This window comes from Phyllopteryx taeniolatus, chromosome 1 (assembly GCF_024500385.1).
Source record: "Phyllopteryx taeniolatus isolate TA_2022b chromosome 1, UOR_Ptae_1.2, whole genome shotgun sequence".
Taxonomy (NCBI): Eukaryota; Metazoa; Chordata; class Actinopteri; order Syngnathiformes; family Syngnathidae; genus Phyllopteryx; species Phyllopteryx taeniolatus.
This window is the reverse complement of record NC_084502.1, coordinates 30,684,091-30,707,755: the sequence shown is the minus strand read 5'-3', so window position 1 is coordinate 30,707,755 and position 23,665 is coordinate 30,684,091. Positions and strand designations below refer to the sequence as shown.

At 40.0% G+C, this 23,665-nt stretch overlaps 1 protein-coding gene across 6 annotated transcripts in view; it reads left to right on the top strand.

Moving 5' to 3' along the window:
- kcnc4 (potassium voltage-gated channel, Shaw-related subfamily, member 4) overlaps positions 1-22,813 on the top strand; it is a 48,629-nt gene extending 25,816 nt beyond the window's left edge. For 2 of the 6 annotated variants that reach the window (XM_061788465.1, XM_061788444.1), the window contains exon 4: positions 3,645-6,108. In XM_061788465.1, the coding sequence (XP_061644449.1) occupies positions 3,645-3,654 (10 nt within the window). In that variant the 3' untranslated portion in view covers positions 3,655-6,108. Of the gene's footprint in view, positions 1-3,644; positions 6,109-11,538; positions 11,759-11,837; positions 12,733-13,098; positions 13,240-19,095; positions 19,132-19,256; positions 19,518-22,005 lie in introns of those variants that run through there. The other 4 variants (XR_009790602.1, XR_009790604.1, XR_009790603.1 and 1 more) reach the window with 4 other exon arrangements.
- The last annotated feature ends 852 nt before the right edge of the window (positions 22,814-23,665 follow it).

Here is a 23,665-nt window from a genome sequence, read left to right as displayed (position 1 = left end):
GACATTTGCTTCAAGAAATCTTCTCGATCTAGACATTTTAAAATTTTAGTCAATAACCCTGCTCTAGAGGTGAACATAACATTAAATAAAGCATAACTATTGTACACTAGAAATGCACACTGCACAGACCATTAGGTATGCTCTAAAATGTTTTACTAGTTTTATTAAACTAGAGGTGCATACACCATACAATAAGGCATACATATTGTACACTTGAGGTGTACAGACAGGCGGCACGGTGGCCGACTGGTTAGAGCGTCAGCCTCACAGTTCTGAGGTGCGGGGTTCAATCCCCGTCCCCGCCTGTGTGGAGTTTGCATGTTCTCCCCGTGAACACGAGAGGTGCACCCAGCATTAAATGTTACATTAGCGATGCACAGACAATTATGATTTGCTGTATCCAGTCTATGATACATTTGAGAACATGATGTAAATATGCGCGGCACGGTGGACGACTGGTTAGAGCGTCAGCCTCACAGTTCTGAGGACCCCGGTTCAATCCCTGGCCCCGCCTGTGTGGAGTTTGCATGTTCTCCCCGTGCCTGCGTGGGTTTTCTCCGGGCACTCCGGTTTCCTCCCACATCCCAAAAACATGCATTAATTGGAGACTCTAAATTACCCGTAGGCATGACTGTGAGTGCGAATGGTTGTTAGTTTCTATGTGCCCTGCGATTGGCTGGCAACCAGTTCAGGGTGTACCCCGCCTCCTGCCCGTTGACAGCTGGGATAGGCTCCAGCACGCCCGCGACCCTAGTGAGGAGAAGCGGCTCAGAAAATGGATGGATGGATGAGGTGTACAGACCATCCAGATATTCCCAGCTCCAATCGGACCGTTCGACATCCGTCAAGTCATTTTCCTGCAAAACTGCACTTTGTCCAGATGATTTTCCTTGCAAAGCTCATTAGAACGTCAAGGAAAAACAACAAGACACAAATGGCCCACTTACTGTTGTTCAGCTCCAATGAGACTACTTATAGATGTTTTTTGTTTTTTTTTAAACCTTAGAGCCTATTACAAGCATTTGCTTCCTAAAAGCCCCTGGATGTGTTGAGTGTCACATACTGTAGGCTATACAACCATTGCGGGAATGACAAAGGGCCTCTTCGTGGAGATGTCAGACATATTTGTCAAGTAAAACGCTCACAAACAAAAGCTATAGAAAACAGAGCAAAAACACAACATGTCAAAATTCAAGCCTAGAGAGCAGCAGGAGGGGATAATTCAATTCTGAGCCATGTGCGTGCCGTCCATGAACCACATTATTGTCAGTGCTCAGAGCAACACGCTACAAAAGTAACACAATTACTAAGGCATTACTGTACTAAGCCATCCATCCAACCATTTCGGGTCGCGGTAAATAATGATGTCAATTAAAAAAAAAAAAAGTAAAAAATGTATGTTAATATATGACACCAAAATATTTGTTATAATGATTTTAATTATAATTACTAATAGACAAATTTAATAAAATAAGAACAATGTTGAACTTGAATCTAGATTTGATTATTTTATTCATATTTTTCTAATGTTAAATCAACTTAACTAAATGGCAATTTTCCGATTGCCAAACTTTTGATTTTTAAAACCAACAGATGGGCCAAGTTATTCTTAGATGAGGTGAACACAAAGTAGAAAATGTGCATGTAAAATAGGTTATTCTAATAATATGATAATAGTTCATATAAATTGTTTAATGTTATCACTAATAATTAATGTAATTATAATACATTCACCTAAAAAAAACACCAAAGTTAAATATGTACTAATATTACTGATATGCAGTTTATTTTCATAATGATAATAATAATCTATTCATCCATCCATTTTCTTTCACCGCTGATCCTCACTGGGGTCGCGGGTTGCTGGAGCTTATGCCAGCTATCTTCAGGCGAGAGGCGGGGTACACCCCGAACCGGTCGCCAGCCAATCGCAGGGCACATAGAAACAAACAACCATTCGCACTCACATTCACACCTAAACATAAATAAAAACAGAATACAATGATTTTCAAATCACATTCAACCTATATTTAATTGAATACACTACAAAGACAAGATATTTAATGTTCAAACTGATAAACTTTATTGTTTTTAGCAAATAATCATTAACTTAGAATTTTATGGCTCAACACATTCCAAAAAAGCTGGGACAGGGTCATGTTTACCACTGTGTTACATCACCTTTTCTTTTAACAACATTCAATAAACATTTGGGAACTGAGGAGACTAATTGTTGAAGCTTTGTAGGTAGTTATTTTTTTATTTACAAGAATTTAATCAGCCAATTATTTTATGATTAAAAATGACTAAAACAAATATTAAATTAAACCATATTTAGGAAAAAACAAATTAATGCAAAAAAATATTACTGTGCCCTTGATATTGTACAGTAAATACCCAGTAGGCCAGATTAAAGAACGGAGCGGACTGTATGTGGGTTGTGGCCCATTCTTTGCCCACCCCTGCTCTAAACCATTCCTGGAATTGTGGAATTGTGCAAATGCACACAAATGCAAACTCAGTGCATGATATTTGTGAGAAGGAACAATGCTGGCTAGTTTTCCAACAAACGACATCTTGGCCGGCCGAGCTCTGGAGTGTTGGTAAGAGCTGCGTGTATGTCACCCACTTTCCATATCCTCAAGCATGATTGCCGCTAAAATGTTTCCATTAACTGAACGGCTGGACAGAGCCGACGCCTCTTCTTGCTGGAGCGTGGAAATCAGAGCGGAAAAACACTGCCGTTTACTTTCATTTTCATCATTTTAACATGGCTACTGACTACAGGGCAAAATGCAAAATCCTGCATTTGTTAGCATGTTAGCATTTGGTCAACTACCATTAAAAAAAAATTTTTTTCACGTGTTGCTATCTTGCTACATTAGCATATTTTCATTTTTCATTTGTTGGCATTTTATCAAGAACCAGTAAACAAAATGTTTTTGCTTATGTTGCCATCTTACTACATGTTAGCATACCATTTGTTAGCATGTTAACATTTTACCAAGTGAAAGTAAACAAATTTTAGTCCTTGTGTTACTATCGTTGGTCACAGGCATCAATCTGCGGTCCGGCCTGGTCCCCATCTCCCGCGAATAGCGGGGGTCTCCTGTATATGAATAGCTTGCTATTTCATTATTATTATCAAAGTCAAATCTGTACTCAAAATTAGGGGTACTCCTCGATAATTTATTTACTTCTTCCTACTCCTGTTGCACATGTACATGAGTGTCAAAGGACAAACTCTACTGCTGTCTTCTATTTGTTTTTATGGTTCTATTTTGTTTTCGTTACGTTATTTTTTTCGTGTTTTTTTTTCTCATACCCAGTCTCGTGTTGGATTGTTTGTATATGTTGAATAAAGTTCGAAAAAATGTTTGCATACTATTTCTTAGCATGTTAGCAATTAGCATTAGAAGATGACTACTGGTTCAATCTATCATTGTACTTGCTATATGTTAGCACACCATTTCTTAGCATTGCACCAATTTTCCTTTGAAATATTCCCCGACTACAAGGTATAATGTAAAATCCCTATCAATCTACATTACCAGGCTTTGTTTTGTCCTAATGTTGCTATCTTGCTATGTTAGCAAAGCATTTGTAAGCTTTCTTGCTTAAAGAATGTCTGTGTGTCCTAACAGAGACTTGTAAAGACAAGATGGCGTCGTCTGCAAACTACACTAAGCCGGACGTCGCCACACTGACTGGATGCTGATTGGCCAGGATAAGGAGGGAAAAAAGCATGAACTTCACGTTTTCCCCCTTCCTAAAGGATCCTAGACTCAATTCTTCCGTTTTTTCCCCCCCTCCAGACATACTAAGGTGAATACGAGTTGCATCTTTGACCATGTATCCAGTATATCACGTTTAAAAGCATGTAGTGCATGATCTAGTGTTATATGAGCTGGTCATTATTTTAGTAATGTAGCAACATTTGCATTTAATATTACATGTGTTACCTTTATGTTTGCCTACCTCTGCTTAACGGTCTTTTTTTTAACTATGCAACTATTTCCCCTTTGGATTAATTGCTAATTGACCTTTAGCTATGACAACAACAACAACAACAACAACAAGACAAAATAAAAACAATAAATCAAATGCAATACTGTCCTGAACTCAAGGTAGCGCCGCCACTCAGTGCTGTGCTGTGATTGGCCATTGGCATGTTGGAAAAACGTCAAACCTTTGCGCTATTGTACATAGTAACAGTAACTGTGAACTAAGTTTAGATTAAAATTTCTAGTTTTATTATTATGGTTTAGTGTTAACATTAGAGAATACTGTCTTTATCACCCACAACACAGCAATTGTAAAGTCATCCATCGCCTTTGTACACTTACAATTGATATGTCTCGAAAAAAATCAATGTGGGGCAATATTGTTTGCCTATGACATTCGCTGTAGCAACGCTGGTTGAGTCAGGACCAAATGTGCACTCATGCAGTAGAAAAAAATAACACCAAGGCTGGATTCACTCTGCATGCTTCAAGTTCAAGTGACAATTCCCATGTTTTGCTGTCAAGTGGCCCCATTGGGATATGGGTCATGGCAGCGTTAAGAGAAAACAAAAGGGAATTAGGCCCCTTTCAAATGTGGATAAAAATCAGATAACCCAAACAAACACATTAAAATACAGTTCACATCGACAATTTAATTTGGTCTAAATATTACATCAGAGGTATAACAAGAAAAACACATGGCCATAAAAAGTCTACACATCCCAAGATGAGACAAAGATGAATCATTTCTAAACTTTTTCCACCATAAATGTGACCTATAACCTGTACAACTCTGCAGTTTGTTAACTAAATCTCCCAAACACGTGGAAAAATGTGTTTCAGTCTGATGAAACCAACTTTTTGGATACAATTCCAAAAGCTATGTTTGGCGCAAACAGAGGACTGTTCATCACCAAAAGAACACCATACCTACAGTAAAGCATGGTAGTGGCTGTATCATGCCTGAGGCTGTTTTTTCACCTGGAACTGGGGCCTTAGTCAAGGTGGAAGGAATTACAGTATAAACAGTTCAAAATAGCAGTTGGTATTGGCACAAAACCTTTCAGCTTCTGATAGAAAGCAAAAAAAAAAATGTCAGGAAAAGAACATCTGGAAATTATTCGGGGTTAATCAGAATCACATATTAAATAATGGCAGGTGTGCGCTGATTCCCATTTAACATGAGTTTGAATGTGATTGGTTAATTCTGAACACTGTCACATCTCATATAAATGGGTGCAGGCTCACTTTTTCATATCACTAAACCTGGCATACTACATTCAAGCTGGATATACAGTACATTAAATATGATGAAAATATATTAAATGAGAGGAGTATTAAACATTAAATATGATTCAGGATGATGAAGGAAAATGAAGTTTACTTTAGTGCTGTAATGCTAGTGTAGTGGTTCTTGCTGTTGCCTTTCATAACCAGCCACAAGCTTGGATTAAAAAAAACAACAAAAACAAAAAATGGGTGTCTCATGTAAGGAAGGACAGTTGGTGGAAAAAGCAAACACAAGACAAAAAAACTGCCAAACAAATCAAAAGTCGAAAATCCCAACAGCAACTGCAATATGGAGGTTCCTCTCATTTAAATCAATGGAGGGAGAGTCATATAACGTTTACTCTGTCACATTTATTATATATATATATATTTTTTTTTAATTCCATGTTGTCTTTGCCTAGTTTTCTATTTACTAGGTTATTTAGGAGGAATTTGTTTTGTTTTATGCTTTCAGTTACTGCAAATACAGCCACATGGGACACTGGAAATGTACACGGAAATATACAATACATTTTTTTTTTTTTAAAGGCTTATATGCATTGAAGGAGTGCAGCGTAAATCCAGCCTCATGCCAAGTAATGCAGTTGGACTATGTGCTGTAATGTAATGTGATTACTTCCTGTGTCAAAACCCGCTGTTGTTGACAATTGCATTACACGTATACAGTGCTCCTCACAGTCTACCATAGTGGCCTTATGTTTGTTACAAGTTCATTCGAATCCATGTATAGACATTGTGTCTAATAAGCACAGTTGTACTGTTTGTACAGTATGTAGCACAGTCCGATGTTCTTTATCCTTCTTTGTTTTTGTAACTGTTCTGTATATATATATATATATATATATATATATATATATATATATTTATATATATTTATATATATATATATATATGACACGTGTATGTACCATGAATGAAGAATGTATTATTTTGATAATGACAAAGAAGCACATCAGTTGTTGGATCCCGCGTTTGTGTGCGCCGCGTGTATAATGTAGTCTTGTGTCTCCGTGCACATATGAATTGAATAGATCCCCCTTTAAGCGCAGTGTCGCATTTAAAAATTAAAAACAAGTGTTTTCTTTCCATCTGGAATGAAATGCATAGTGTTGTTGTTTTCAGCAGATACACACACATATGTATGACACTATGGCGGTACAGCGGTGCCTTGAGATACGCTCATATCGCAAAACACACGTATCTCAAATCATCTTTCCCCATTGAAATGAATGGAAATGCCATTAATCCATTCCAGACAGCAAGAAAAATTGCACTCAACAGTATTGTGTATAAAAAACAGTAATAACATTTAGTCTTCACATGTAATGCAAAAACATAACATGCGAGCACAAAACACAACTGTAACTAATGTAATGTCCTTCCTTGGTCTTCTTCTCTTTGGTTTGTTTGCGCTCTGCAAACCAACTTAATGGCTCATTACTGCCCCCAACTGATATTGTCTTCCACTGCAAGGAAACCAATGTGAATTGATTGTCAAGTGTGCTGCCACCATCTACTGGTTGGGGTCTGAAGCCCACTCTTCTCAAATTTTTGCTTGCAACTCAAGACAAAAAAAATCATCCAGGTGACGGCTCGTATCTGGAAATACTAAGCCAAGGCACTCTTATCTCAAGGCACCACTGTATGGGGTAAATGATAACATTGTGATACAGTGATTATACAATAATAAAATACTGAAACATTACAATGTTGACGAATGTGAACAAGTCGAGACACGTTGGGCATACAAATTATGGATGGGACAATATATTCATCACATGGTATTATCATCACTCATGATATACAATTATAATCTATTATAACCGGCACGATGGTCGACTGGTTCGAGCGTCTGCCTCACAGTTCTGAGGACCGGGGTTCAAAACTCCAGGCCCCGCCTGTGTTGAGTTGCATGTTCTACCCGTGCCTGCGTGGGTTTTCTCCCACATCCCAAAAACATGCATGGTAGGTTAATTGAAGAGTCTAAATTGCACGTAGGTGTGAATGTTGTTTGTTTATATGTGCCCTGTGATTGGCTGGCAACCAGTTCAGGGTGTACCCCGCCTCTTGCCCGATGATAGCTGGGATAGGCTCCAGCACTCCCGCGACCCTAGTGAGGATAAATGAATGGAAGGATGGATGGATGAACCTGGACCTACAAATTCAAATCGTTCCTTGGTCATGTTTAAATAACTTCTATCTCACATTGGCTAGCAACCAGTCCCTTGTTCGTCAATATCTATCCTGTCATTGACTTGCAACTTGTTTGTCTATACTGTACAGTACCTACCCTGACATTGGCTGGCGACCAGTCATTTGTTTCTCTATATGTGCCCTTAAATTGACTGGCATCCAATCCGTTGTCTGTCTATATGTGCGTTGATTTTGACTGGCAAGAGGCAGTATCAATATCTGATACTGACGTATCAATACTGCATCGTGAGACATGCATTTTTGTTATTCAGAACCTGTGCATGCAGGATTGTGCAGTGAAAGTGTAGAAGGTGTACAGAGGACATCTCCATGGAGATTTGAAATGGCAGGGAACACTAATTACTGCTCACACACAGATGAAAAAATCTTGGGCTCATTTCAAACCTGAAGCCACAAAGCAGCAATTTATACATTTCCTATCAATTAATTTCATAATGTCACTAAATTAACTTAAAGGAGGGCTAATCTGTTTTCTTACCTACATGTGGCGGTATAATTAATGTAAGTGTGTGCGTGTGTGTTTGTGTGTGTGTGTGTGTGCACGTGTGTGTGCATGCGTGAGTGCGTGTGCGCGTTTACATGCGTGAACGTCAGTACAATACAGTACAATAAAATGAATACAGTGGCGATAAATGGCATCAGCCGTCTGCGGAGCACAGGGAGTGTGATGTGCAAAATGCGTTTTTTGTGCGGTCCTGCTTCACGAGTTCTGAATAGAAGCTAAGATGGTGTTAATATGTTGCACATGGACTGTTACCATTTTTTTGTCTCCACTTCAAAACTCTTTAATAGGTAACTGCGTAAGCATGTAAATGTTTACCAATCAAAGCAACAGCATGCATGAATTTCACTTCCAAATCACCCACTTTGGTTGTCTGTAATAGCGTTGGACCACCCAGATGCTATCTATCTATCTATCTATCTATCTATCTATCTATCTATCTATCTATCTATCTATCTATCTATCTATCTATCTATCTATCTGTTTATCTTGCCATTATCCATCCATCTAGGACAGGGGTTGGCAACCCGTGGCTCGGGATGTCATTGTATCGCACACAACCAACATTTAAGGTTTTGTAAAAACATAGGGTAACATTATTGTAACCCAACAGTTACATGAGACACACATTCAACAAACTACTGGTAACAGAAACACACATGTAAAAAAAAGGATGAATGTGCTTAGTTCAGCATTGCATGATGCAATGCATGGCTTTTTTTTTTTTTTGATTCATTCATAAAGTTGAAGATTATGGTGATCTTCCATCCATCCATCCATCCATTTTCTGAGCCGCTTCTCCTCATAAGGGTTGCGGGCGTGCTGGAGCCTATCCCAGCTATCATCGGGCAAGAGGTACACCCTGAACTGGTTGCCAGCCAATCGCAGTGCACATACAAACAAACAACCGTTCGCACACACATTCACACCTACGGGCAATTTAGAGTCTCCAATTCATGTATGTTTTTGGGATGTGGAAGGAAACCGGAGTGCCCGGAGAAAACCCACGCAGAACATGCAAACTCCACACAGGCGGGGCCGGGGATTGAACCCCGGTCCTCAGAACTGTGAGGCTGACGCTCTAACCAGTCGGCCACCGTGCCGCCATGGTGATCTTGTAACATTAAAATAAATCATTTTTTTCCATTCAAAATATGCGTCACAGCAACGATGGATGGCGCCAAGATTCATTCAGCTATATTTGATAAATCCAAGAAAAGACGTTTCTGAAGAAAACAGAACGTTTAATGCTACGTGCTACATAAACTATATTTAAAACAAACGCCTCACAGATGAAAATAAAAGTGACGTCTATAGCCCTGATGTGCAGCTGATGTATGCTGATGTATTAAGGAGCAAAAATTACTGACAAAGTAAAATAAGTATTTCAATTGGCTATCATTTTGCATATATATATATATATATATATATATATATATATATATATATATATATATATATATATATATATATATATATATATATATATATATATATATATATACATACATATATATATATATATATATATATATATATATATATATATATATTTATCCATCCATCCATTTTCTGAGCCGCTTCTCCTCACTAGGGTCGCGGGCCTGCTGGAGCCTATCCCTGCTATCATCGGGCAGGAGGCGGGGTACACCCTGAACTGGTTGCCAGCCAATCGCAGGGCACATACAAACTAACAACCATTTGCACTCATATTCACACCTACGGGCAATTTAGGGTTGTCAATTAACCTAGCATGCATGTTTTTGGGATGTGGGAGGAAACCGGAGTGCCCGAAGAAAACCCACGCAGGCACGGGGAGAACATGCAAACTCCACACAGGCGGGGCCGGGGATTGAACCCAGGTCCTCAGAACTGTGAGGCTGACGCTCTAACCAGTATATATATATATATATATATTACACTGATAAGTAAAATTGTCCTTTTTAATTCAAGTCGAGAGCTGACTTGACGCTCCACACGCAATTAAATGATGCCTTAACACAAAAGGCATTTTTGGTTGGCTGCATGTGAATAATTTAACTTTGGCTTTAATTTCATAAATATGAACAGGACTCAAACAGACAATGACTATTTTATTTGAAAGTAAGCTTCAACAAAGAGTTCAAAATATTTTTGTTTCATGCAGAAATAAAATGTGTTCTCTGGAGCACTTTATTGATTTGATAAATGTAAATACTTGTTTAAAGAAACTATAGTTTCTTTAAACAAAAACCAAAAAAAAAACTAACAAACAAAAAAGCTCTCCTATAGTGCTATCCTCACTTTAGCTGTCAAAAGGTTTTCGTGACTGCCGCTGTTTTTTCTTTTCTTTTACTTTTTTTTCTGTGGGAGACAATCCAATTGGCTGTTTGAGTATATAAGGTTGCCAACTAAGGTTGAGGAATTCAACTGGTTATGCATCCGACCAAATAGCTTTATCCAGAGCCTGCCCCATGAGCTGTGTTTTTGTGGTTAGTCTGTGTATTTAGTTTAGTTTCATGTTATGTCTTTTAGTTTAGTTAGTTTAGTCTTTTCTTGTGACTTATGTTAATGTCTTGTCATGCTCGTTAGGTTTTTGTTTCCACCTGTTCTCGCCAGCCCCTCTATCTCATGTCAACCAATCAGCTCCCTCCAGCCACTTGTGTCATGTCCAGGTGTTCCTTATTGTCTTGTCAGTTTGCTTGTATTTGGTTCCCTGGTTTCTTTCAGTCCTTGTCGGATCATTGTCATTTGCACTCTGTCATATATATATATATATATATATATATATATATATATATATAATTTTGTTTTTTTTGTTTTGTTTTGTTTTTTTGTTTTTTTGTTTGTTTGTTTGTTTTTTTTTTTTTTTTTTTTTTTTTTTTTGTCATGTTTGATTTTATGCCAGGGTAAATTTACGCCTGGTGTTTCTTTGTTATTTGAACCTTGTTTTTTTTTTTTTTTTTTTTTAGACATTTGTCAATTTAGTATTTAGTTTTCCCTGTCCCTTGTTTGCCTCGTCTGAGTTTTTGAAAATAAACCCTTTTTGAGATTCATCCTGCTTAGCCTGCCTGCGTTGCTGCTTTGGTGTCCAACGTGTTGAAAACCCTGACAGCCTGCCTTCATCTGGGTTCATTTATTTATTTTAAACTGGAACAAAATAGAAGACAATTATATCCATATTGTGCGATTGGCTCATTAGGACTTTATTACTTTATCGAAAAACATAGCGTGAGAAGAATAATATTGTAGATTAGGGGTGGGCAAACTCTTTGGAAGTGAGAGCTACTTGTTGGGTGCTGATTAACATGAAGGGCTACCAGTTTGATGAAAATTTTAAAATAACACATTTGCTCAACTTACCTTGAATTATCTATTACTGTTATTGATAATTAACTTAATTGATTTTAAAACACTGGTCATGTTAATGATTTCTCACAATAATTATCAACAATGATTCAATGAAGTGGGAAACAAATGTTAATATGCAACACCTAATTTCTTTAAATCTCTGAAATTGTTTCCGTTTTCAAATGAGAACATTCCTAGGAAATCACAATGTCCCATCACTGGAGAGCTATTTTTAGAACTGGTCTGCAGGCTGCTCGTGTGGACGATGTTGTTGACACCTGGTGTAGTTGCTGTTTCTAAATTGGATAATGGAAACCAGGTGCTCCCAGAGATAGCTGAGAGTTTTGCACCCAAATGACACCGATGATTCATAAAGCCCGACGAGCTCAAGAAGATGACGAGGAAGAGCAGGAGGAAGGTGAGAGGAAGAGAATGCACGGAGGGCTCGAAGTGTCAACCTTATTTACACTCTTTGATTGTTTTGCCCTCTTTTCAAGGCTTTGTGCTCTTCTTCCCACTTGACGGTTGTCATGACGATGGGCAACACAGTTTCCATGGTGAGGGGCTCAGCCCGAGCTGCGGCGCCGTCGGTGTGATGCCGCATGTGAAAAAAAGGACCATGATGACTTCTTGTGGAATCGTTTTTAACCCTTTATGGATTCACGAGGAGAGGATTTCTTCAGCTGTTTAGAGCCCGAATAATAACAACCATCCATCCATTTTCTATAGCACTTGTCTTCATTGTCACTTGAATCCACCCTAGCTAACAATGGACTGGTCCCCAGGTAATATCACATACAAACAAGCAAGCATTCCCACTCACACCGATGGACAATTTCAGGACGACCGGAGCCAGATTTGAACTTCGAACTATGAGGCAGAGGTTTTATATTCATACCTCTTTGCCAATATCAATCAAAAGTGAGCTTTAAACACACAGGATTTCTAAGAGCTCTTAATGGGATGACTCCTTACGGCCAACTTTATGATCACAAGCACATTCTTCCAACCAGCTCGAGGTTTATTACATGTGCAATTGAATGATAACGTCCAACAAAAATACTACTGCACTTTAAACTGTAATCAAACACTTGTTTAATACCAGCGGTGCACACAATATCAACATTGTTCAAAAGTGCCCGCAAGCATCTTGCCAGAATGTTTCGCCATGAGCTCAAAAGCCCGTTGACCATAATAACAACTCGAGCCATCAAAAAAAAAAAAAAGAAAAGAAATCAATGGGTCTCTGTGAATGGTAATGGAGATGTAACGATCTGTGAGGACAAGAATGATTCCTCGCCGCACGTTTAACCGAAAGGGACTTCAGCCCCAGCACCACAAAAACAGCATCTGTTCTGTGGAAGGCTCATGGACGCCACTCTCTTTGTGTGTGTGGGTGTCACTTCATTCCATCGTGGTTTTAGCATTGGTATTTACCACTGCCATCTGTCTGTCTATCTATCTATCTATCTATCTATCTATCTATCTATCTATCTATCTATCTATCTATCTATCAATTTATCTATCTATTTATCTATCTATCTATCTATCTATCTATCTATCTATCTATCTATCTATCTATCTATCTATCTATCTATCTATCTATCTATCTATCTATCTATCTATCTATCTATCTATCTATCTATCTAGCTATCTATCTAGCTATCTATCTATCTCTCTGCTTCTGTCCATCCATCCATCCATTCATCCATACATCCATCCATCCATCCAATTTACCTGTCTACTGTTGTTTTGTAGGACAAAAAGGAAGAGAGATGACAAGATTCTGGGGTCATTTGCTCCTGACGGAAGGAGGAAAGTATGCACATCTGGATTAAGGGATGTGGAATTTTGCCCGACGCACTTGCATGTTTTCCAAAAGCACATTTCTCACAGTACGAGCGGAAAAATCTAGATGTGAAATGAAAGAAGCACTTGAAATAGAAGTAATACAAAAAAAACATCTGATGATATATTTGTACTAAAAAATTCTACCACTGTACCGAAAAAAATATCGATGACGTCATCAGCAGCTAGTTGATGTCGACTGAAAACATTTTGACATTTTGCAATCGCTACAACTAACATGGAAAGTTGCCAATGCTTTCAAGTGAGCCTTGACTACCTGAAAGCCTCGGCTGAGCTCTTGGCTGCCATTTAGCAGTCTTATTAGCGAGAGCAGAGAGGGCCTTCTCTCTCTCTCTCTCTCTCTCTCTCTCTGTCTTGCTCTCTCTCTCGCTCTCTCTCTCTCAGCCATTATGAGTCAGCCGGCAAATAAACCAACCATTAGCAACGTACATTTTCCTCTCCAACTCTGGCCTCTGAAGTCCCTGAAATAGTGCATCGTCCATTTGGACGCTCACTTCCTGACACGTTGAAAGGAATCAATTAAAAATGGATAATACAAGTGAACAACTCATGAATATTAATTACCTCCATTTGGCTTCTGTCAGGAACTCCTCTTGAGCCGCAGAAAACATGACAAACCGGACCTTGTCTTGATGTAACTCTTGCATAGTCCATCATAAAGAATGGAGTAATGTAGTGTTAAACAAGTAACAGATACACTAACTAGCACAAGCCACTGACTTGGAAAAAAAAACCTCCTTATTTTATTTTGCAAAGTCACAGAGAGCATAACATTTCAATGGGATTAATGTATTACATACATCAAGGTCGTAACATAATTTATACTTTTTGAGTTGGTTAAAGTTACAAATGGAAAGCTTCACTTAGAAAATTTAATTGCTGGTGGGCTGGCGGACGCGTCCGAGCCTGCAGTTTGCCTGCTTGTTTGCTTTGTGCTGCTAAGTCATGTGCCGGAACAACATCGAAACACAAGAGAGTTGAGGAGGAGCAAATTATGCCCAGACAGAAACGACGAGTTTGGCTTCGCCTGTTGGATGAAACCGAAGCATTGCTTATCAGAGCGAAACTAAAACCATTCTATCGATATTTTCACACTAGTATCGTTCCGATACCCATCCTGACTTGGTATTGATATTATCGATATTTGGATCAATCCGCCCACCACTCGTAACTTGCCCAATGTTGATGCTGACGTCCAGTCAAATCAATGCGGGCTTAGAGAAGGACTCCAACATGACTGCTTCTTGCTCTGCAGCTGTCATTACAGTACCTTGGCTCCATGGGTGCAATCATCTTTGGGGCCATTAAACTGCTAATGCATTACTGATGAGACCCCCACCCCACTCCCACCTCATCTTACCACAGGTGGGTGGGAAATCAATCAGGCGCCAACGCTGTTCATCAAGGAATGATGTACTGTACTCCCTACCTTCAGCCGCTCTATGGAGACCACGCTCCTGTTAAATATTTAACATACAGTGCAATCCACTAACCACTGTGATCGCATCGCTCTCAGTGTCTTAGTAGTTGGACTTGAAAGGCGTTTAGGCATATATAGTAGAGTGGAATACAATATTACCGCTACATTTTGACTACAATAATATTAAAATACAGTGATTATGCCATAAGTGTTAGTTTAGCCCAATCTTCAACTTTAATCTCATTGTCATTTTGTCAACAATAGTCTTCTCTGTGCTTAAAATATTCATTTTTGCTTTACGGGGCTTTTTTAATTTAGTTTTGGAATTTTTCAAACTTTTTAAAATCCCATTCTTTCCATGCATCTATTTTCTTGTCCTCGTTTGGGTGATGGGTGAGTTAGAGTCCATCCCAGCTGATTTAGGATGAGATGGGTACACTCTGGACTTGTTGCCAGCCAATCACAGTGCCCTTCAAGATTCAAGATGTTTATTGTAATATGTACAGTGGGATCAGGTCATTGCTTTGCTAGTCACAAGTAAGTCTCAAGTCTTTTCCCACAAATCTCAAGTCAAGTCCTACACTTTGAGTTTCGGGTCCTCGGAGTCATTTTACCAACAAAGTAAAAAAATACTTTAACAAATATATGTATTGATATTGATATTGATAATTGATATGTATATATTCTATACTGCATTTATATATTCATGCTTTGTTTCAATTCAGGCGCGGTGGCCGACTGGTTAGAGCGTCAGCCTCACAGTTCTGAGGACCCGGGTTCAATCCCCCGTCCCGCCTGTGTGGAGTTTGCATGTTCTCCCCGTGCCTGCGTGGGTTTTCTCCGGGAACTCCGGTTTCCTCCCACATCCCAAAAACATGCATTAATTGGAGACTCTAAATTGCCCGTAGGCATGACTGTGAGTGCGAATGGTTGTTTGTTTCTATGTGCCCTGCGATTGGCTGGCAACCAGTTCAGGGTGTACCCTGCGCCTCCTGCCCGATGACAGCTGGGATAGGCTCCAGCACGCCCGCGACCCTAGTGAGGAGAAGCGGCTCAGAAAATGGATGGATGTTTCAATTCACATTTATTTATCAAAACAAATTGACAATGACAAACAAGTGCATTGAAACTTTATAAGAAAACTAGGGGGTCGTCAAGGGGGGACTAAGTGTATTGCCACTACAAAACCAATTGATAGTATGTTTGCAGTTGTTCTATGAAAATGCTATGTTATGACTTACTTTTTCTCACTTTATTTCTGAAGTGACATTAAAGCAGACCTGTCACAATTAAGAATTTCCATCCAGTAGTTCTGCAGTTAGTAATTGAGTATTCTACTTACAATTAAATAGGATAAAATATATTTTTGCTTCGTTAAAGAAAATTCTGAATACACAAGAAACATTACACTTAATAATGAATGAACAATTGGTTTCCTCTTTTAGAAAATCAACAGTATTTTTCTTAAATTCAAATTGTGCATATAACAGGAAACTGCATTTTCTTGTTTACAAACATTTCTAGTGAGGCAATTTCAAACACAATTATAAATAGAATTCAGTTTACACTGGGCATTTCTTGTGAGTATCGAAAACATCAGTCATTAATTTAAAAAAAGAGGAACACAAGTTCATCATCTTGTTATAAAGGTACAATTTTATCCAACTGTGGTATCTCAGTCAGAATACTAGGGGGCACTGTGTAAAATATTATGTCAAAAAGAGGTGAAGAAAAGGACATGAAGAAGAATGTAGTTTCATGTTGAATAGATGCTAGCTGTGTGCTGATCGATCAATAAAGTGAATAAAAAAAGAAATACAGTACAAGACTGATTCTTGAGATCACTACACTTCCCGTCCTGGACAGTACAGTAGTTCCTATACCATACTGTGATAGAGGTGGTCAGGATGCTGTCCACTGTGCATCTGTAGAAGTTGCTGAGCAGTTTAGGGGTAATTCCAAATTATCTCAGCTTCCTCAAGAAGTACAGTCTCTGTTGTGGCTTCCATATGATGTGCTGTATGTTGTGGCGCCATGTGAGGTCATCGCTGATGTGGGTACCAAGGAATTTGAAGGTTTTTACCCTCTCCACCTAAGTCCCACTGATGACAAGCGACACAAGCTGCTCTTTCCTCCACCTTCAGTCAAAAATCATCTCATTAGTCTTCACAGAATTTAAAGAAATACAAAGTTGATTGGATCAGGAGGCATGACCCACGTCCCTCGCAGGAGGTGTGTGACTGCTAAAAACTAGTGTTGTAACACTCGAGATTGGACTAGAAATGTTTAGATCGGTCACATTTTGAAGGTCTTGGCCTTGTCTCAGACTCGACTCCCAAAGGTCTTGGTCTTGTCTTGGTCTCAGTGAGTTCTGGTCTCGGGCAAGTCTTGGTCTCAGATAGTGTGGTCTTGAGCATAACACTACTCTAAAGTGATCTCGACGGGAAGCACATCCAATTTGAAATATTGCTGTATTTTACACCAGGATTTGACAAAAGGACTGATGAATTAACAGTCAACCTCTATGTCAGATTTTATTAAAGGTATCTTCAAGGAGAAGAAGTATTCATCATAGGTAGCTTACCCAGGGCACGGCGTGGGAGACATGACAAATTAGCAGTGAAAAGTTTGGAAATGCAAACATCAGATTGGAGGATGAGACGTGGTGCAGCTGCTCTTGTTCTCCAAGCTCTCATCCCTCCATCTGCTCCTGGGTGTGACCTGAAACATTTGAAATCCTTTATTCAGAGTCAGAATCATCTTTATTTGCAAAGTATGTCCAAAAAACACACAAGGAATTTGTCTCCGGTAGTTGGAGCCGCTCTAGTACGACAACAGAAAACACTTTTGAGACATAAAGACATTGACAAAAACAGTCACTGAGCAATAAAGAGTTGCTAGTTATCTGGTAATGCTGGTACTTTTTTTTTTATTTTATTTTTTTAATTTTTTTTGACAATTGTGCAAAAAGAGTCCTCTAGCACTTAGAGAATATTGTCTCATTAACTGAAAAAAAAATATGACAGCATTTTATCCTGTGATCACGTCCCAAGTGACCGTCTTCCCACAGCTTTCCCCATCACCACATACCTCATGTTGTGCCATTAATGGAATTTCTTTCACTTGTTAACTCTCAAAGCTAACTTTAAAGAAAGTTTGGCATCCTTGCGAATACAAATTTGTGTGAGCAGCAAGGTCGTGGAGAGACCCTTGGAGGGGCATGTGCTCAAAGTTAAAAGGGGGGCACATGGAACAAGAGTTTGAAATGACTTAAAAACATTGCAGACATGCAATAACTAACCAAGAGAACCAGATGAGAGAGGACAGAAAAGGTCAGGACAGAGTGGCTCAATAATGGCTGTAAAATTGTGTTTGTGTGTATGAGTGAGGGTAGTAGGAGAACTACTCAGTGGTGCCTTGTTTTCTTGCTCTGTTACGGCATCTCTGATTCTGGTCAAACTTGAGTAACTTTTATGTCTGAATCTCACTCGTGGATGAGCAGCTCACGCTGGTACGCGGAAAGACTCGCCACAGACCCTCCCCTCTCATATGCACTCTATCTCTATTAAGTAGTATGTTATCCATCCATCCATCCATCCATCCATCCATTTTCTGAGCCGCTTCTCCTCACTAGGGTCGTGGTGTGCTAGAGCCTATCTCAGCTATCATCGGGCAGGAGGCGGGGTACACCCTGAACTGGTTGCCAGCCAATCGCATGGCACATACAAACAAACAACCATTCGTACTTACGGGCAATTTAGAGTTGTCAATTAAGCTACCATGCATGTTTTTGGGATGTGGGAGGAAACCGGAGTGCCCGGAGAAAACCCACGCAGGCACGGGGAGAACATGCAAACTCCACACAGGCGGGGCCGGGGATTGAACCCCAGTCCTCAGAACTGTGAAGCAGACGCTCTAACCAGTCGTCCACCATGCCGCTAGTATGTTATTGTTTATAAAATAACAAAGTAGGACCTACTGCATCTGTCAATCCTCATTCGCCAACTGTTTTAACATTGTGATGTATCAAAAGGCCCTCTTGTTTGATCCATGACTCACACACTAGCACAATCCAATGGGATACCAAAAAAAAACAAAAAACACTACATCAATACAAACCACAATTGCAAGTGATTTCATATTCATCCCAACATGAAAAGAAATTATCACAACAAAATTGGTTTCAGAAGTGGGATTGCTTAGTCATGTTTTTTGTGTTGATAAAAGTACCATTACCCAAAGTGACTCAGCAAAAAATCTAATCAAATATCAAATATAACGATATTTGACTCAACTCTCTCCTTTAAAATGCACATTAACAGTGTTACCAAAACTGCATTTTTTCATCTCCCTAATATTGCTAAGATATGGCCCATCCTATCCGCTAATGATGCAAAATTTATAGTCCATGTATTTGTTATGTCTCGCCTCGATTATTGTAACGTGCTGCTTTCTGCTCTTCCCAGGTCTAGTATTAAAGCCTTTATGCGGAGAAATACCAGGTAATGATGATTTTTGTTAGATGTGATGCCTCATGTTTATAAATTGGTATCCAATATGAAATGAAAAAATATGAAAATAAATCCCATATAATTAAATTTTGAACGATTTTATGACTTTTCCGAAGTCGACTATGGGAAAATTCCCACAACCCGGAAGTGATGTAAATTCAAGAATGTGATCCCAGAACATCAACTGCCTTCATACACAAGCACAACGAAACTGTTGAGGGAAACTGCAGCGATTCTAATTCTAAAATGGACAGCGTAGGAACTCTGCAGAAGGGGCAGTTGTTTTGGAGGATTTTAACGAAGAAGAGCATTAAGATTTTCTACTCGTTGGGCCATACATGTACAAGTCAGATGCGATGGCTGCTAGCATAATAAAGGTATGTCTCTGTAATCTTTTAAAGTTTAATCGATTACACTCTTACGATTGATAATACAAGACCAGCCTTATAGGACAGGTCTTTTAAAGACGATTCCGGTGATATTTGTATCGTTTTCCTGTGACAAATATTAAGGAAGCTATGGCTCTTTAAAACAGGTACAAACGCACCAATTTATGGCCAATGTCTGCAAAGTCAATGGGGACCGAGATTTTATGATACTTCGGATGAGCGATACACATAATGAGTCATACCAGGCCCGACGTCACTCGGGTCAGCAAGGTCCGCATCAGGTGTTGGGCAACCAGGACACTCTGGTGAGAAATTGGCTACTGGAACAAGAGCAAGACATTCAATGAGCAGAGTGGAAAAAAAACTGATGGAGTGGTACTATTGTAGTAACCCCAGTGAAAGGGGATACATGCAGAGAATGTGGGAGGAATGGACTCTTCGAAACCCCACATACACATTGAGTAAAAAACAACTACGGGCTCAGTGTTTGAAAATCAACAAGAGGAAATTTCTATCACAGTTGGAGATAGTTGAGGTACAATATACCTCATCTGCGGTACAGATTTACAGCCTTAGCTACTCGCCTGAAAAGGTACATGAGAGAGGTAGAGGCCAGGAGAATAAACATGAGGTTCTCCAACAACTCAGCTAAGGTATACTCTCAGTGGCAAGGTAGCAAGACTGAAACAGACCCACCCAAGCCTGAGACAGAGCAATACTGGAAGAGTATCTGGGAGAACGTCCAATGGCTGGCAGACTTACAAGCAGAGCACAGCAACCTTCCAGAACAAGAACCTGTAGTCATAACTGTGGCAGATATCCAAGCAAGTGTCTAAGATGAAGAGCTGGACATCACAAGGACCCGAGATGATTCAGACCTACTTGCTAAAGAACCTACGTGCTCTCCATGAATGCCTGGCAACACAAATGAACAAGCTCTTAACATCGGGGAGCCGCCCACAATGGTTAACTGAAAGTCAGACAGTCCTTATCATGTAGGACCCCAGAAGGGAACGACACCATCAAACTACCAGCCTATAACCTGCCTCGGAACCCCATGGAATCCTTGACATCATAGCGGCAAAAACAAGTCGGCATCAGAATCAGAATCAAAATCATCTTTCTTTTGCCAAGTATGTCCAAAAATACACACAAGGAATTTGTCTCCATATGGATCAATACATGAGCAGAACACAGAAAGGCATTGGTAATAACAGCAGTGGAGCAAAACACCTGCTGCTGGTCGACAGGGCAATTGCCCAAAACTGTAAAACCAGAAGTACCAACATGTGCACTGGTTAAGAAGGCCTACGACTCGATGCCACACACAAATCAAATCTGGAAGCTAACTCAAAGCCAGCTGCACAGGTAAACATCAAATGTGGCAATATTCCGCTGCTGTTCATAGACTTGAACCCCCTCAGACAGATCATAACCAAGAGTGGTTTCGATTACCGGTTCAGAAGTGGAACAACGATCAGCCACCTACTCTACATCAAGCTGTATGCCAAGAACAAGCCTGACATTGACTTCCTGATCCACCTCACAAGGATATACAGCAATGACATCGGAATGTCATTCGGACTAGATGAACGCAGGCAAATGATATCTAGATGAGGGAGGATGATCACAACCGAAGGGATAGACCTAACAGATGGACAGGATAGCTACAGATACCTTGGAATTCCAGAGGCAAATAGCAAATAGCTCGAAGGACAGCCACAGCTAAATACCTCAAGAGGGCGAGGCACATCCTAAATAGTTAGCTGAACGCCAAGACTAAGCTCCAGGCCATTAACATCTATGCTCTGCCAGTAATCAGATACCCCGCTGCCATTAATAAACCTGGCCAATGGAAGAGATCCAGGCCACTGACATAAAGACAAGAAAGTTCCACCCCAAGTCCAGCAACCTGAGGCTGTACACAAAGCGTAAAGAAGGGGGGCCCACAATTTAAACAATTTCAAGTATTTATTTGTTTATTTTTACATAATTTGGGCTTCCAGCTCATAAAACCCATGAAATCAGGAATTCAAAAAATTGTAATACTGAGAAGAAATCACCATTTACTTCTCAGATTTTGTAGAAAAAAGAAAGAAATTAGGGTCACATTAAATCAATCAAAATATGGTACTTTCAAAATGATATGTTAATCTTCAATACTTGGTTGGGAATCCCTTTGCTTTAATAACTGGCTCGATGCGCCGTGGCATTGAGGCAATGGTTGGTTTTATTACTTACTCATGAAATATACGTATATGTTCTGTCCCAAAACCTACGTTCGCCACATGCTGGTCTTTGGTTGATTCCGAGAGCCAGAAAGAGGTCTGCAAGCTCTAAAGCATTTTCTGTTCGCGCTCCAGTACTCTGGAATGCCCTATCTGTGGCTATGAGAGCTGTTACCTCTCTGAATGTTTAACTCTTTGGACCTAGGCCTGTTTACTGCCACTTCTCTCGCCTCCACCCTCCTCTCCAGCTCGAAGAGAGGGCTTGGTGATGATGAGCGAATCTGAGGCTGTTGCTGTACGGATACTGCACCAATCAACTGGGACAAGATCTGAGGGGGACCTCTTCCCCCAGAGACATTGCTGTGGAGGATTCAGCTCCAAATGACTGGGCCAGCCTCGTCATCCTGAAAGGGGGATCCCTCCATCTGCGGTCCCTTCTCAAGCAACATGCTTTAATCAACCCTTGATGATGATGATCTCCTGACAAGTTCAAATCTGCCTTGTGGAAATGGTTTTCTTCTGTCTCTGTCTCTCTCCTTTTCTACTCTCTAACCCAACCAGTCGAGGCAGACGGCCACCCCAGACAAGGCCAACAGTTACGGCAAACAAATTCACTTAATTTTCACTTGTGCTTCATAATGTAACATCTATTGTGTTCAATATTATGATGTTTAAGTCTTGGTTGCTACTGTGCTATCTGTAATGTATGTTTTATTGTATTACTGTTATTATCTGTATTGATCCATCCATCCATTCTCAACACCGCTTATCTTGGTTAGGATCACAGGGCGCTGGAGCCTATCCCAACTGATTTCGGGCGAAAGGCGGACTACACTCTGAACTGGTCGCCAGTCAGTCACAGGGCACATATAGACACAGACAACCATTTGCATTCACATTCACACCATCATTGAGTGGGAACTGAACCCACGCTGCCCGCGCCAAAGTCAGGCAAGTGTACCACTACACCATCAGTGACTTATCTGTATTGATTTTTTGAAATATTTATTGTTCCAATTTATTTTTGCTGAAAGATAAATTCCACCTCTGGGATCAATAGCCTAAAGATTTATGTCATGCTTCATTGCGTTACGCTACCTTACCTTGCATTATGTCAACTTGTGTTAAATTATCACGTTATTTTACTGTATGCTAAGATTTGGATATCAAACAGAAAATTCAAAATCATTCCCCACAACTATTAATTGTCTCTAATTTTGGTCGTGTTGGTCTAAAATCAGAGCGCAACATATGATGCTGTTCCTGCTCAGCTGTGTTTTCTTGGGAATTGGCTGCTCAAACAGGAATGAGCTGTCCTGTCCTGTCTTGTGCCGTCTTGGCTGTCTGTCAGGTCGCTCGACTGAACGGGCCTGGTGCAGGGCCATCTGCGGAGGATGTCGGCAGCTGAGAGAGAGCTGTGTGAGAATATGACTGATGTCTCTCTGCCCCAGCAGTGCCTCTGCCAGGAAAACAACGCTCGATGTTTGAAAAATGTCTAGAGCTCTTTTCCTCGATCAGGTGGCCAAGTTTTTGGAAAATGAGAAGCGGGCTCTAGGATAAACATCCCTAAAAGAGATCCTGCTGTTGGCATTCCCACTCAACCCTGTGGCCTATGGGGAGGTTTGGAGCAGCCTATGGGACAATTACCACCTTAAATGCAGAACGCCTCAGCAAAGGAAGAAAAATCTACTTTATTGTCAGGAACGTAAATATTTTGAAAGGTGTCAATTTTGAGTAGCGGGTACACCCCCGCAACTTCACACTGACCTATTACTTTGAACTTCAGGAGCTTTGTTGAAGAACTTTGTCAACAACTCGGCCTAAGACTAGTGAACAGAATCAGAGCGACTGTATGTCAGGCAGCTAAGAGGATTCAGAAGCGACTGAGGATTAGCAACATTTCTTCTT